This window comes from Camelus dromedarius, chromosome 34 (genome assembly GCF_036321535.1).
Source record: "Camelus dromedarius isolate mCamDro1 chromosome 34, mCamDro1.pat, whole genome shotgun sequence".
Lineage (NCBI taxonomy): Eukaryota > Metazoa > Chordata > Mammalia > Artiodactyla > Camelidae > Camelus > Camelus dromedarius.
This window is the reverse complement of record NC_087469.1, coordinates 5,051,157-5,067,374: the sequence shown is the minus strand read 5'-3', so window position 1 is coordinate 5,067,374 and position 16,218 is coordinate 5,051,157. Positions and strand designations below refer to the sequence as shown.

At 43.7% G+C, this 16,218-nt stretch overlaps 1 protein-coding gene and 1 non-coding gene across 16 annotated transcripts in view; one reads left to right on the top strand and one right to left on the bottom strand.

Annotated features, from left to right (window-relative positions):
* NCAM1 (neural cell adhesion molecule 1) overlaps nt 1-15,249 on the bottom strand; it is a 297,496-nt gene extending 282,247 nt beyond the window's left edge. For 13 of the 15 annotated variants that reach the window (XM_064482050.1, XM_064482051.1, XM_031443706.2 and 10 more), the window contains exon 1: nt 14,853-14,995. In XM_064482050.1, the coding sequence (XP_064338120.1) occupies nt 14,853-14,904 (52 nt within the window). In that variant the 5' untranslated portion in view covers nt 14,905-14,995. Of the gene's footprint in view, nt 1-14,852 lie in introns of all 15 variants that reach the window. The other 2 variants (XM_031443713.2, XM_031443715.2) reach the window with 2 other exon arrangements.
* LOC116150272 (small nucleolar RNA SNORA61) lies at nt 10,147-10,276 on the top strand. The gene has a single exon (XR_004133988.1). It is a non-coding gene; the product is annotated as a small nucleolar RNA SNORA61 (small nucleolar RNA).
* Nucleotides 15,250-16,218: the final 969 nt, after the last annotated feature.

The following is a 16,218-nucleotide window of genomic DNA, read 5'->3' as shown; positions in this document are numbered from 1 at the left end:
AAATAACTCAGTTATCTTTTTCTGACATTTCAAGGTTGTCTCTGATGTCATTCCACAGGAATAAATATTACACATGTAACCAAAAACAGTGTAGAAAGGAGTTTAGGCTTTTTTGACAAAACAACTGAAAATAGTCATCTTGCACCTCTAACTCCTAGACCAACTACATGGAACACAGGAGGTATTCCATAAATATTAAATTAAGTGAATGTTCCTAGTAAACATTTCTGCTACCCAACAAGTCTGAGACATGGCCATTTACAGATGTGTTCATGAAACTGCTCTTATCCTGGCTAATGGCATCACAGCCAAGCCCATGTCTTCACATCCAAAAAACATGGGATCTCAGGCCACCCTGGAATCTTCTGAGGACTCCTCAGTTCAAAAAAGGCTCTTCAAAAATCTGAAACTGGCCCTAACTCCCTGAATTGTCAATTCCCTTGAAGTTGCTTTCACATTCATCTTCTTAGGTCTTTGCCTTTGATGCTCCCCTGGAGCATTTACCTCTTCCTTTAAGACCTCAGCCAGTGTCTTTCAATCTCAAAAATTCCATACTACAACATGTGAGATAAAAGAGTTCAAAAATCGGCTTTGACTTGTAGCAACTATGAACCCTGAAAGAGACAGGTCATCAGAGGGTTCTCACAGTCTGCTCCAAAATTAAAGCCAACAGTTCTTCTGATATCCCCACTCCCTCTCACGCCAATAACTTCAACCCAACACACACACACACACACACACACACACACCCCTATAGCCCACCGGAGGGTAGGAGCCATCTATCTCGTCTCCCATCCCACACTCTTCTTCACTCCAACAAAAGATGGAATTTTGATTAATGGAGACGTTAAATCACAGGGACCTTGTTCTTGGGGATAACAGAGCACTATTGAGAAATGTCCCAATGAAAGATGGGAAGATTAAATAAAATCTTGATGACGATAAAACACCCCCAAACCATTTCTCCCACTCAGCTTAGACAGAAAGAACAGTCAGACTTATCCCCTATACGCTGCAAAACGCTGGACTCTGTTCAACTGATCAGCTCAAGAAGAAACGCAGGTACTCATGAGTGGCTGCCAATGCTTCCACCCAGCGGACCAGGTCTCTGCACAGTCACCCTACAGTGAATCATCCACATGGAGCTTCCCCACAGCTTTGCACTGTCTCACTCCTAATTACTAATAGCCAGCCAAGGACCATGAGAGTTTGACAAATGAAAACGAAACAATATGAAACACAGCGGAGACACTAAATGGAACAATAAAGAGGAATGCAGAGGAAAAAGAGACAATACAGGAAGCAAGGAAAATTTTCTAATGCACTCAGCAATGTAAATATTGTTGCATCAAGAAATAAGAAGAGGGGGAGGGTATATATAGCTCAAGTGGTAGAGCACATGCTTAGCATGCACAAGGTCCTGGGTTCAATCCCCAGTACCTCCTCCAAATAGAAATAATAAAATAAATAAACCTAATTACCTCCCCCCTCATAAAAAAAGGAAAAGAAACAAGAAGAGAATACGCCAAAGAGACACTCAGACCACAAGAAAGAGCTCTTAGAAATGTTTAATACTTTATATGTTTTATATGTTATATACATCAGCAAAATGGAAAATTCAATAGAATTATTGGCAAAAAGCTGAGAAAACCTCCCAGAAAATAAGGGATGGGGGCTGGGTGGGACAAAGGAATGAATAATAGGAGAGAAAAGATAAGAAAAATTAGATGATCAATCCAACTTCTGAATAAGAGCTCCAGAAAAAACATAAAAGAGACATGAAAATATCAAATAAATGATGTAGGAGTATTTCCCATCCCTGAAGGACATAAATTTCTAGACTAAAATGGCCCACTGAGAATCTGCCCCAACAAATGAAAACAGACCTACATCACGGCACATCACTGTGAAATTGCAGAATGCTTTTTGTGTTCTTGAGTCTGCTTCTTATAATTTTTCCATCCATTCAAGTTACTACATCTTCTCACCATTGGTGTACCTGTACCCAGAAGCCATGTTTCCTTGATTCTAATCTGAAGTAGGAGTCTTTATAAATGTGGCCGAATCTAGGAAATTTTTAAAATTACGAGTACATGGACCCTTTCTGAATAAAGGCTTAAGGGCTTCCTTATGAGTCAAGAGCATACAATTCAGTGCATGGACTCTGGGGATATTTCATTTGGCTATCCAGAGGCTTCATCCCTTCACTTCTTTACTCTTAATGATTTATTCTTCATGTTTCAAAAAATAAAGATTGCCAGACAAAGGACTTCCATATTCATGAAGTATCACCAATATAATCCGTCTCAGCAACCATGGCATAAATATATTAAATTTTATGGCTCCACCATTGACAGGTTTAATATTAACTCTATGCAAATAGAAAGTAGAATCTATCTAAGCCAATTTTTTTTTTAAACATCTACTTCTCTCGAACTCAGGATGACTTTGCTTTCACGGGAGGTAAAGCAGGTAAGCAATCAGCCATGTCATTTCTAACTCAGTTGCAACCCATCGTGATCCCAAACTCTCAGAGGATGCAAAATAAGTGGGAAAGAATGTGATTCTAATTATAATCAATCCTTAAATCCAACGCGAATTGTACACCCCTTGGCTGTGAACTTTAGCAGAAAGAAGGGAAACGGGAAAAAAATGACTGCATTTACTCTGTGCCAGACAGTTGTATAAATTACCTCATTTTTGTCCTGACAATAACCCTTTTAGGTGGGTATTATTATCCCTGTCTCACAGATAAATAAACTGAGTGCTGGAGAGATTAAATTATTGGCTCAAGGTTACTGAAAGGAGAGCCACCTTTCAAAATCAAGTTTGATGTCAAAACTCATGGGGCACCCCCTGCAGTGTGCACTACCTCTGAAACACCAAAACGAGGCATTAAGAAAGGAATATAATTTATATTATAACTTAAATCAAAGTGCTTATACTGGATTTGCATCTTCTCATAACCACGACAGCAGATCTTTAAGGTTTCCATCTGTGCCCTGAATCTCATTCCCATATACCAACTGCAGTTCAACTGGTGATTGGTGGCATCTCATGTGGACAGAATGGACACTTGCAGATGACATAGGAATAAAAGAACATTAGAGAAGTGATCAGTCTCAACCATTTCTACTCCCTTGTCGATCTGATAAAAGCAACGCAGCCAATGTGAGACGTGCTGAACACACTTCAAAAGGTTTTGCATGAAGAGTAATGGCTAATGGATCTGGGGTTTCTTTGGCAATAATAAAAATGTTCTGAAATGTTTAAAAAGGTGTGTGCATGGCCTTTCCAACCTCTCCTGGCTCTCTCCTTCGACGTGCAGGACACGTGCCCACATGGCCCTCAGCTTGAAGCCTCCCCCAATCTAACACACACCTCTTCCTCCCTTCTTTTTGGCCAAGTGTCCTGGATTCTATGAACTTGAACTTCACTCTCCAGCTGAAATTACTCTAAGATCACCAGTGTCCTCCAAATCCAGTGTCTACTTGAGTCTCAGCCCTCCTTATGATCTTACCCCCATTAAGCACTGCTGTCCTCTTTTTTATTGCACTATTTGTTTTACAATGTGAATATAAGGCAAAATATGCTCATTAGAGAAAACTCAGATGATATAAATTTTTTTTCTTTCAGTCTTAAGACATGAAAGAGACTTTTTCGAACAAAATTGAGATTACACCTATAACGACCATTTGTTTCCAACTTTTTTCCACTTAACATTATGATCCTTCTCTAACCTAGGCATTCACACCGCGAGGCTCCGGCTCCCTCCTTTTGTTCAATATCACTTTCTAAATTATGGACAAGATACCATTCTGAATGCTAGCTACATAAATACTACGAGATAAATGTTTCCGGGTGTGATAAAGACTCCACAATGTACCGGTTGTAATTCGTGCTGTTTTCTCTCTACCGAAAGAGGAAAAACTATAGACTGATTTCTCAGTCTTCCTGATCTACTTAGCTGGCCTTCCTCCAGCTTCCTCCCAAACTCGCAGCAAGTAAGGTACCTCATCCACGCTAAACCCCTCCATCCCTCCTTTAAAGCCTCCTTCCGCTCCGCTTACACCGGGAAGAGTTCACCAGTCTCCTCTAGCGCCCACGTGAGCTTTATCCTGCCTCCACAATCGGAGTCACGCATCTGGCTCTTAACACTACCTAGAAGGCCCAGTTATCTTTTCCTTCTCTACACAGTAAGCTCTCTTACTGTCAAGGGATTGCACTTGAGAGTTTTTGTTGTACAGTTTTACACTGGCAGCTAACAGATTGCAGAGATGCTCAGTAAGTATTTTTGCTGTCACTGCTTCTCCCTCTCCCCACCAAACCCATTAAATCTCTATTCTGTACCTTCTCTGCACTACAGACAGTTTTACAATCTCTTTAGTCCTATATTCCTCCATCTGTGACATTAGCTTTCTAACTCTTTTGACTTAAGCCATAACCAGATAGATATTTTCCATCACAACCAGGTCAACAAAAGTTTCACAAAACGATACCTACCCTTACTACATAAGATATCCTCTCTTTTCTATTCTGTTCCATTACTTCTTTCTTCCTTTTGCTCCTCCCTTTCTTCTTTTTTTTTTTTTTAAATTCTTTTTATTGTGTTTCTTTTTTTGGGGGGGTAACTAAGTTTTTATTTATTTATTTTTAATGGCATTACTTGGAATTGAACCCAGGACGTTGTGCATGCTAAACAGGTGCTCTACCACTTGAGCTATACCCTCCCCTCTTTCTTCTTTTGTAATGCTAGTAGATGCCAACTGAATAGACTCTACCACCCACAATCGAAAAATCCTGACCTACAAGTTAACGTACTAGGATGCTAAATTTTACCTAAAACCTAAGGTGTATAAAACTGAGGTGATCCATCTTTCATCCAAGAAATGCTTTTCTCAATTCCCCATCATACTGACAGTACCATGATTATTTCACGCCCTTGGTTTTGTAACTTACAAGAAAAAAAAAAAGGTTCTCTCGGTCATCTACCATTTTGGACCTATCATCTACTTCTTCTGGTTGATTTGTCATTTCCAACATGTCAGCTGTGTGTCTTTTTTACCCTCATTCAAACCCATTACAACTGTATCTTTCCAAGATGATCTGCTTTATAAAATATACCACAGTTGGATTTCTTTAACAAGCCCCTCCGGTACATAAAATTTGATTTTTTTAAGGCTTTTCCGCTACATGTCTATTAATAAAAGATACAGTGGTGAAGATTTTGGGTTTGCAGTGCATTTTGCATATATTATTTGATTTGACTGTCATATTCAAATGAGGAAACTGCTGTTCGAAGATATTAAATAACTTACACAAATTCACTAGGCTAAGTTGGTAGCAGGGCCAGACCTTGAACCCAAATCTTTTTCATCTAAGCCCAACAATGCCCTTTCCCCACATATGTCTTCCCACCACATAAAGCACAACACTTACTAGATTTCACTAGCCTTCAAACTAGCTTGAACTGGCTCTCCTGTCTCTGAGCCTCTGGGTTCTCCATCATCTAGCTGATTTTTCATAAAGTAGCGAAAATCCTTTTATTAATTCACTATTCTGTCCAGCCACCACAGTGGTCACTACGTAAAACCAAAACTCCCTTTAAGTACTGCAATGATCTCTACTGATTTGCTCCAACATACTTCTCTGCTAATTCATAGCTGACATCAAACACAGAGCCTACTGTTGCTACTGTTGACTGTACTATTAAATATTTTTTAATGATTTCTCTAACATCTCCAGCAGCACCCCCTCCTTCGTCTAGCATTTAAGATTTTAGGAAGACCTGTCCCAACATCCAGCCTGCCGTCACTGCTCTCCAATATCAATCCTCTAGCTAGATGCCTCTCCTCCTACAAAGAACAAGGTCCTTCCTCGTCTCATTTATCCTTACGTCCCTGGAACTTCTGTTCAAGGACTAGCTTTTCCACATCTTTTTTCCAGACATTAAAACCAACCAAGATGGTTTCTGCCTTTTTGAACAAGACTCACAATTATTTCCTGCCTCCTTCTTTAAAGCAGTTATTCATAGGGTACCTTTCACGATTTCCTAACTGTCTGAATCAAGTAAGCATTTTCTCCCCAACCATCCGAAAGCCTCTGCAGAACCAATATAATACATTGAAATTTATGTTGTTTTTCCCCTCAGCCTCCAGCACAGAACTCTGCACATTATATTCACAGCACACCTGTTTAATAAACATTTCAAATAAAATCTCCATGCAGGAGGAGCTTTTTAAAAGCTACAGCGTATTAGCTGTTTTACATACGTGATTTTATTTCAGCTCCCATAAGGGAGGTGTCATTCTCCCCACTTCACAGAGGGGAAGCAGGCTCAGAAGGGCAGTGACTCAGGGAATGTCAGTGGCAGTGAACTCAGCCTAGATCTGTCATGTCAAACTCCAAAGTTCTTGATGCTTCCCTCCACCTACCACACCGCACTCACCTCCAACAGACCAGTCAGTCCAGAAGCCAAGCAAACTCACATTTGCTTGGCATGTATTCCGATACTATGTGAATTCAAATTATCCTAACTTTAGAAAAGGTTGAAATGCAGCCAGTGAACGTAGTCATGGTCCCAGCTTTACCTGTCTAAGTCACTTAACCTTTCCCAGCCTGTTTCTGTTTCAAGACCTAACACAGTCTGGCCTTAGAGAACGTTTTTCTCCTCATCTCTGGCTACTTCTTCCCAAATGCCCTACGCTGTTCCCCAAACACAACTGTATATATTCGTGTCTCCACGTGTTGCTCTGCAGAATCACCTCTTCTTCCTGCTCCATCTAGCGAAGGAAAACTCATGCCCCACGCCCAGCTCACGGCCCCCAACCAGCAGAGTTAATTGCTTCCTTCCTTCCTTGTGCTCCAATGGCATTTAATTCGCGTCTCTATTTATAAGGCTAGTATTACCTCTCTCCCACACTGGATGGTAAATACTAGAGACAGAGGCGTATCTTACTCGACTCCACAACCTGAAACTCAGCACAATTCCTGCAACTATTTGACCACCGCAAGGTTTCAGGAAGGTTTGCTGAATTAAGGAAGTCAGGAATATTTGTTGTGATTCAACCAATGTTTGCTGAATTAAGTGGTCAACCTTAAAATGAGTTAAAATGAGAATACCTCTGTCCTTCCTACTTTCACAGAGTTTTGTTTTTGTTTTTGTTTTTGTTTTTTGTATTACTTAATTACTTTATTTTGGCAGTGGTGGTGGGAGGTAGTTAGGTTTATTTATTTTTAAAGGAGGTACTGGGGATTGAACCCAGGACCTGGTGCATTCTAAGCATACGCTCTACACTCCTCCCTTCAGAGTTCTTCTTTTTTAAATTTTACTTATTTATTTATTTTTACTGAAGTATAGTCAGTTATAATGTGTCCATTTCTGGTGTATAGCATAATGTTTCAGTCATACATATACATACATATATTTGTTTTCATATTCTTTTTCATTATTGCTTACTACAAGATACTGAATATAGTTCCCTAGGCTACACAGAAGAAATTTGGCTTTTATCTATTTTATATATAGAAGTTAGTGCCTGCACAGCTCAAACTCCCAGTTTATCCCTTCCCACTCCTTTTCTCCCCAGTAACAGAGTTCTTTAAATGTTACCTGTTCACCTCCCCAACCACCAAAAGGTGGGTTTCCCCCAGATAATCTCTCACATCCCCCTGCATCTTTCCTTGGTCTGTATCAGAATACATGATGGTAAAGATGTGTGTGAATTACTTGTTTGATGTCTATGTTCCTGTTCACTATTAGACTCAAAGCTCCATACAGGGATGATACAGGTTAAGATAACAGAGATGATGTATGTTTAGTTTACCACTGTATTCCTAGCACCCAGCACCCAGTAAGCACTCTATAAACATTTACCAAATCAGTGGTATGAAAATTAGAAGATATAATGCCTGTCAAAAACTATGAATTTTATAGTGACGATTAAGATGTAATTATTGGGACTATATATCCGGTTTATCCCCTCTTAGGTAGCTAAAACAAAATCTGCAGTCTCTTCTCCAGGATCATATGCCTTCAGTTGGCAAACTTCTTCCTGCCTCGCCAACAGAGCACTTAAGTCTGATTCATTTGAGTAATAATAGCAATTACTTTATTTTATTTCAGTTCGTAATTTACAAAAATACCAGCAGTGAGAAATACTAAATCACCTCTGATCTTAAGATGTTCTATAAAATAAAGGTCAAGTAGCTTTTTCCTTTCAAAAATAACTTTGATTTTGATCCATGGTTCTAATCTTCAAAGCACTACGCAAACACCCTTTCCAAGGTGCGTGTTTAACACACTGGAACAATTAGCCTGTATTCTCAAGCGAGCGGGCCCAAGCTGACCAACCCAGTTGCTAAGGCAGGCTGGACGTTTGCAGGGGCTCCTCCGTTGCCTGGGTTCCTTCCAAGTTTCTGGAAAGGGCGGGGATGGGAACCTGGCAACCTGTTCTCATGGTCAAAAGCAAGAGTGCTGAATTCTCCTTAAAGAGGGCCTCCAGAATTGCATACCTTTTGGGCCCCATGAAACTCAGATGCACCCCTGTGCTAACTGCTTTCAACCCTGTAATGAGATGACTTTCTCTCTGTAGTGTTCATGACCCACATGACAGGGCAGTATATTTAACAGCAGTTTTTGTTTTTTTTTAAGTCTAGTTCTAATCATGGAAGTCATGCTCTCATAAACAACTTTTTTTAAGTCTTTCTAAAAAGAGATCATTATGTCTGAATGATTATTTTTTCTAGACCCATATACATCCCTCTTTCTGCTTAATAAGCACAGCTCACGTGCTCTCCATTCACAAGAACTCTAACAAGTAGGTATTACTAATTTTCCCATTTCATGGAAGAGGAAACTGAAACCTAGAGCAGTTAAGTGACTGTGCCCAAGATCAGACAGCTAATAAGGGATACATGAGCCTGGGGTTTCACCCCAGGGCTGCTGGCCACTCTTAATCTCTACCTCACCTACTTGCAGGGTTCCTTGACAGCAGAAATTAGGTCACTGAAGTGCTTTGTAATTCCCCACAGAGCTGGCACTCAGTAAACTATTTAAGAGAATACCTATTGTAACCCAAACTCTAATACTGTGACGCTACTGTGAATATTCCTAAATGATGAGGTCATCAGATCTTTCAGGAATGATACAGCGTAGAAAACAGGGCCAGATGTCGCCATGGTTTGTAGCTACAAATCAAAAAGTACTCGGCAAGATGGTCCAGTGGAATCCAGGTTATACAGACGCCTTTCAAGCTGCATCGCTGATGCAGTCTTTGAATTGGAACACAAGCATATTTACATATATCTGGGAGAAAAAGAATGCAGAACAGGTTTACTAAAACTTTTTTTTTTAACCAAAAAACCACATACACAAGACAGACCAAACGTCTTGTCCTTTGAATGTGGCCCTCTCTGAGTGATTGCTTGGATGCTCAGTGAATCCTGCAGGAGGGGAAAAGCATGGCTACCTAACTGAAAACAGTTAACTCAGTGCCTTCGTATAGACACGGCCTAAAAGCGTTTCAAGTGTAATGTATTGAAACTGCCTGAAAGGCCGCCATTTGGCACCAAGACCAACATCAAAAGTCAATGCTTCTAATGAGCATCTTCAGCTAAGAGACAGCATTTCAACACCGGGAAATAAAAGGCCATAATGGCACCACTGGCCACACCAAATAATTTATATCCCTTTATGTCAACACATGGTTTTAAGGTTTGGGACCAAGAGGTAATAACAAAAAGGGGGCGCACTGATGTCCCTGTGACCTTCAGATTGACTTCTGACTTTCCTGCTGTACTACAGTATTACTGTATTGCTAGTAATAGTTTCACCACATGGTTTTTCTCCTATGAAAAACTCTGCCTCTCACAGAGACCTAGTCATTAGGATTCAGAGAGGTCCTCAGGCCTTCACTCTGCCTAAGAGGCTATCTCTGACAACACTGCTCAGAGACTCGCTGAGTATTTTAAGAGATGTGCAAAGTTCTCTTCTGAATCTTCTTATTTCTTCCTTTTGAACTAAAGGCATCTTAACCTTAGTCTTTTTGACGTCAAAGCTCAAATGGCCATTATCAATATATGGCCTGCTGAGTCCTGTTTTCAATTTTGTTTAATTCTTCACTATTTTTAACATTGGAAAAATGAACCCTCCTGTTCCCTTTCCCATCGGATCTGAACACTGGTCTTGGTAGTCGTAAAAGGAGGAATAGTAGTACTGAAGCTGTCCTCACAGTGCTAGTATCTGCTCTAGTATGAGGGCTAGTTTCAAACAAGGTTAAAAAAAAAAAAAAGATTGGAAAAATGACATTTATAATTCTCTGCCACTTCTTTTAATGTTCCAGACGTTTCTTGATGCATATATATTGGTTAGGTGATGAAACTGAAGAATTATCAGTTATGGAATTTACATTAAAACATTTACACTGACGCATAAGACATGTGTGTGCTCACAAACCCAATACTTAAACAGCACAGGAGAGCCTTTTTAAGATGCCTTTGTCTCCTCCCAGGCTGATGACTGTTCCTAGAAGACTGATGGGGGCAGGTGCTGTCCCTTCCCACTGCCTCCCCACTCCACCCCCGGCCAATTGGTTCTGCTCTTCGGCACCACAAACCCAAGATCTGCAAGGGAAAGTTCAAACCATTCTTTAGCAACAGGTAGTCAATCACTTGTTTTACACCAAGACAGGAAGGACTATCTGTAAAATAGCTTTGGAGGTCTGCCAGTAGCACTGAAGTCCCTTTCCGTCTGGAGAGCAGCCCCACTTCTCTAACTCTGAAGACATAAACGCAGGGAATTCATCAAACTAATATTAAAGAGAAGGCTCTGACGCCTTAAAAAATTAAGTGCTTGGATCAGAAATTCCAAAGTCTATATTTCAGGCAGTGTGAAGTTTACAAGATGCTGTCTATAATTTTCAAAACTGAGTTTGGCAGTGAACAAAAACATCTGTCATGTCTAAAGATTAGTTTTTGAGTGACAAAATGGTGCTGTTTATTTTGAAAGGCAATTAAGATGTTGTTCCCTGTGACAGAAAAAATACAGATATAGATTACTTACATTAAATGACATATTACCTATCTGAGGAAGTCAATTAATGATAAGTGTATTCGAAAGAAAAGCACTATGCAAAACCCTTAGAATTTGGGGGTTCCAGTGACTAATTTTTCCCTCTTACTGCTGCCTTAATTAAGCACCTACAGTCCTACGAACAGCACACCCATACCATAATTTTTTTTTTGCAAACAATTATTATCTTAATTCTTGAATTATCAAGCTGAAGAAACAGCCACCATTTAAATCAACAAACCCTTAGTTTAATCAGTTAGCAAAGAGACTTGGATGAACTTCCTTTATTGAACAAAAATGTATCATGCTATTTTAGTATTTTTTAGAAATTAGACCTTGAGTAAAGGGACCTGGAAAGAAGTCAACAAGTTCTACTACTGGGGGAAGAAAAGGGAAGCTTCTTGAAAAATTGACTCTAAAAGATAATGTTAAGTGTTAGACTAATGAAAACAGCCCTGATTGGTCGATCTTTAGAACCTTTGTAGTGGGAATAGTAATTCAAAAACCATTAAATAAATGACAGGCCACCCATCCATTATGTCTGGATTTTATTCTCTTTTTGTTCAACTGTTGAATTTTAAGCAAATTCTAGGTTATCCTCAGTATTTTAAAATATGCTAATACTTGTTGAAAGAAAATTAACTTTTTGGTTTTTGGATAGAATTGTGAAAGGTCTTCCCCATTCTTAAATATGACTTTCTTACATTTAGTTAGATTTTGTTCGGGAAGACACATTTCTGATCTTAAAATTAAAACCAGCAAGAACAAAAAAAATATAGCTCACCACCACTGTACTCAAAGCAAACGCTGCTGAAACATACCCTAATTTGTTTAATGCATGATATTATATATACTTCATATACGTGCTGGTTAGTTTTGGGGTAGCAAATGTGAATCTGGTGCTACTTCTTAGAAAAGCAGTCTTGTTCATTCCTTGACTGTTACAAATTAAGCTGGCAAAGAACTGTAAAATTATCAAATAAACATACAACTTAACAACCATTCCAGATCCAGATCAAATAATTTTCCAGGAAACATCCAAAATTTGCGTTAGAATAAACTCAAATTTGCTATGTAATTCCATAACCTTTCACTTTATTCCTAAGGAACAGAAGGCCCCAAAATGACAGAGGGACAGCAGATCTGATTCCTCTGGTATATTAGGGTGAGCACACCTTATATCTAAATTCTCATGTGCACCCAGTGGAGCAGAGATTGAACTACCATTGTCCCTGGAGAAAACAGACTAGAGGAAAAACAAAAACAAAAACAAAAACAAAAACAGCCACCACCAACAAAACATATATGTTTTGTGTGTGAAAGAGAGACACTGCTTTTTTGTTTTTATTTTCATCCTGAATTGAATTCTACATTTTGGCTTGAGTTCTACATTTTTTTAAACGGTGGTAAAAACAATACTTTAATGGAAAATTGTTTCCCTTTGGAAAACCACTCAACTTCTTTCTTTTGTTAAGTAACCTCATACGTGTTTCGCGTTCTGCCTTCTTCCCATCCTACTCCGGCCACAATGAGGACTCTTCCCTTCCAGAGAACACCTATCTGAATGCTGCCGTTGCCTGGGCAGTCATGAACATCCCAATCTGGGATTCCCTGGGCATGTACCCAATGCAAACCCCTAGGGATCCACCCATCACGACGTTGGAAAGGGCGGCTGGGCGATCCCCCAAAGTCCCCACCAAAGATCAGGTCTCTACCGTCACATCCCCACCTAGAGGAGAGAAGGTCCCAGAAACACACACCCCCGTACAGGGAAATCGCGCCCTGGAGACCCACAGACAGGATGATGGGAAAGGGCATGTCCGAGGTGGCCCAGGTGCTGGCGGGTACTGAGCTAGGAGCCTGCAAGAGTTGCCCCCCCCCAACCCCGACTGGGAGCCTCTCCACACCCGCCGGTGTGGCGCCCCCTGCCGCCCCGCCCCCAGCTTCGCCCCCAGCCCGTCGCCCGCCGGTCGGCGCACGCGCGTGGGTGCGCCCTGCCTCTGCGCCCTCCCAGGCGACGCACTCCGGCCGGGACAGCTCGTAGCGTGTTTGTGCCCGAGGGGCGGGAGAGAGACCCCAAGTCGGCGTGAAGGAGGCGCGAGTGGGCTAGCAGGGGCGGGCCGGCCCAGGAGACCTCCTGATGACCACCTAGACTCCATTTTATCTTCTCGGAAACTGCAGGGCAGGCAGGGGACCGGCCTCGGGGCGGGGTTCCTCCCGGCGGGGGGTGAGCGAGACCGTTAGGCTGGAACACCGGGAGATGGTCCTGGCAGCTCCCGGCCGCCACCCGCGCCGAAAAAAAAAAGCCTCTCGCGGCTTCCCGCCCAGCCAGCCTCTCTCTGATTGGTCGCCATGCGAGTTGGCTGGAGGCGGCTGCCGAGCGCGGCTCTCGTGCCGCCCGGGGAGGGGGCGCGCTGGGTGCTCCCCGGCCCGCCCCGCGCGCTCCCCAACCCAGGCTCGGCCGTCTGGGGCAGCTCCGGCGGCACCTGGCAGCGGCGACCGCGACACACAGACCCCTCCGCCCGGCTTTCCTCGGGCGCTTCCCAACACACCCCCCCCACCCCCCGCCCAGAATGTTCGCCCACCCCACCCCACCCAGCTCTCTACGGCCCCGGCTCCTTTTTTCTCCCCTTCTTGTCCGTCAGCTCCAAAGCGCAAATCCTGGGGTGGGGTGGGGTGGGGTGAGGTGAGCAGCTGGAGGGGAGACTGGGCACGCACGGAAGAATCTTCCAGGGAGGCCGAGATGGAAATACCCCAAATGAAATGAACCTCCCTCCTGGCCGCCGAGGTTTTCTGGGCGGCGGCGCAGCCCCTGCCACCCGCGGCAGCATCACTACCGTCTTCCTCCCAGCTCCCTATTGTTCGCACTTTGCCAGGATCAGGAACCTCGCCCAAAGAAAGGAGACTGGGGCGAGGTGTTTCGGGCGACTACCTGCCATTCTTCTCTCGCCCCGTGCAAACACGGGCTCGCGGTGCGTGTGAAGGCACACGCGCGCACACACGCGCGCACACACACCAGACAGCCCGATCACGCCCTCCTCGCCCTCCGCCCCTCTGCACTTCCTCCTGTCAAAACGCCGCGCTCGACCCTCCCATCCCTCCGTGCTCTGGCCCGAGAGCAGGCTTTCCAACTAACCAGCAATTTGGCAAATGAAGAACTAACCTCGTATCGACAGGGGTGCAACAACGGCCACACAGCCCTGAGATTCTGACCATTTCGCCCCATTTTGCAAACCATTATTTGGCTCAGGGTTGGGAGGGGAGCAAAGGCGTTGAGCCCCACTTTATTAGAGCCGGGAAAATAACGATTGGGGGCGGCTGCCCTGGCCTTATTGTTCACTCTTCGCGGAGCTGGGGCTGACAAGACCCTTCCCCACGGACTCCGAGCCTGTGCGGCGGCACCACCTAGCCGCGGCATCCCCCGCCCCGCCGCCCGCCTTCGGGGAAGGAGCGCTGCCCATCCCCGGCTCGGCCGCAGCGTCCCCGGGAGCAGGGGGCTCCGCTCCCAGAGCCGCGAGCACACAAAGTGGGAAGGGCGGGCGCCCTGGAGGGCGCCCGGCGCTCGCTGCGCGGGGAGGCTGCCCGGGTCCAGGCAGCCCGGGAGGGCGCGGGGTTCGGCTGGGCAGCAAGGGCGACGCGCTCCTTCCTCAGCTCAATGAAAATAACCACCCTTAGCATTCCACGTAAAACCAGCCCAAAATAACAGTGCTCCTCAGGGGAGGAGTAGGGGGAAGGGGACAATTAGCAAATCAGACTGAGAAGAATAATTTTGGAAATGTACCTGCAGTTCCCAGGAAAAACAAAGTCCAGATGAGATCCTTAGTTTGCAGCATTGTAATCTGCTGGCCGGGAGGGATGTTCTTGCCGCGGTAAATTCTGTGCCCCCTCCCTTGCAGCGAGCGTGGACGGCGGCAGAGCAACAGACCTAGGGGCAGACAATTGCCAGGCTGAGTATGATTATTTTTGCAGAATTGTTTCCTGCCAGCGGCTGCCGAGCTGCGTTCACGCGCTGATCGGAGAATGAGTGACAGTCCCAGCCTCAGCACACTCGCAACTCGGAGATCCTTGCGCTGGCCCGGGTTCGCTTTGATGGAACTGGGGATGGGAGCGGGGGGCGGGGGGCGGGGGTGAGAACCTCACTGTGTCCTTCCACCACGCCGGCCACAAATAGTGCCGAACATCAAGGAGGTAAGAGAGACAGGGGAGGCAGATGCGGTCGCCTGCAAAACGCGGCCTGGAGCCGCCGGAGGAGTCGGGCTCGTTCACACGCAGTCTTCCAGGCAGAACTGGGATCTTTCCACCCTTCTCCCCTGCGCCTCCGCGGTCCTTGCTGCCATCCAGCCTTCCTAAATCAGGAGTTGGATACTTTAATGACTAGCAAATATAAAAATAAAATCTTAGATTTGGGTAGGGTTTCAAAGTGTTGAATCCTCCATTTAGATCCTAAGATCCTTGAAACATAAGGATAACCTAGGACTTAATTTTTTTTTTAAGTGCAGGAAATTAGAAATTTGGAGAGAGATGGGGGTTGCGGGATTTTGTTTTGGTTTTGTTTGTTTGTTTGTTTTATACTGTCTATGAAGTTTGCTCTCCCCACAGAGAGGCAACAGCTCTCAGGGGAAGGCGGTGGGAAGCAACTTAAGTTAGAAGAAAACAAAGATGTTTTAGAAGGGATTTCCAGAAATAACCGAAGGAAAATGTTTTCTTGTTTATAAAGGCTGAAGTCTGTGGTCTCTTTATAAAGATATCCGAGACTTTTTACGTAGGTTTTTATGGTATAGGCACGATATTAAATAGTATTTTCTTACAAGAGCACACAACCTCAATTCTTAAAGATTTTAATCCGGAATATCACTGAGGTAGCAACACAAAGAGTTTCAATGCATCTTACAGCTGTATTTTAAACAGAGAAGGTGGGGGAGTAGGGTGAAAATAAACATGTTGCAGCACCTAAGCCAGGTTTGAGTGCTTAAGGAACAAAAGGGGAAGAATCCGGAGTTCACAGCGTTCTAGATACTGGAACAGTCTATTAGCCTAGCAGAGTGAAACCCTCCCAGAGGAAGGCTGCCTGCCTATGTTAAAGCACCAATGCACCAACATTTCCATACACTCCATTTTTCTTTAAAGGTCAGGCTCTCCACTGCTGT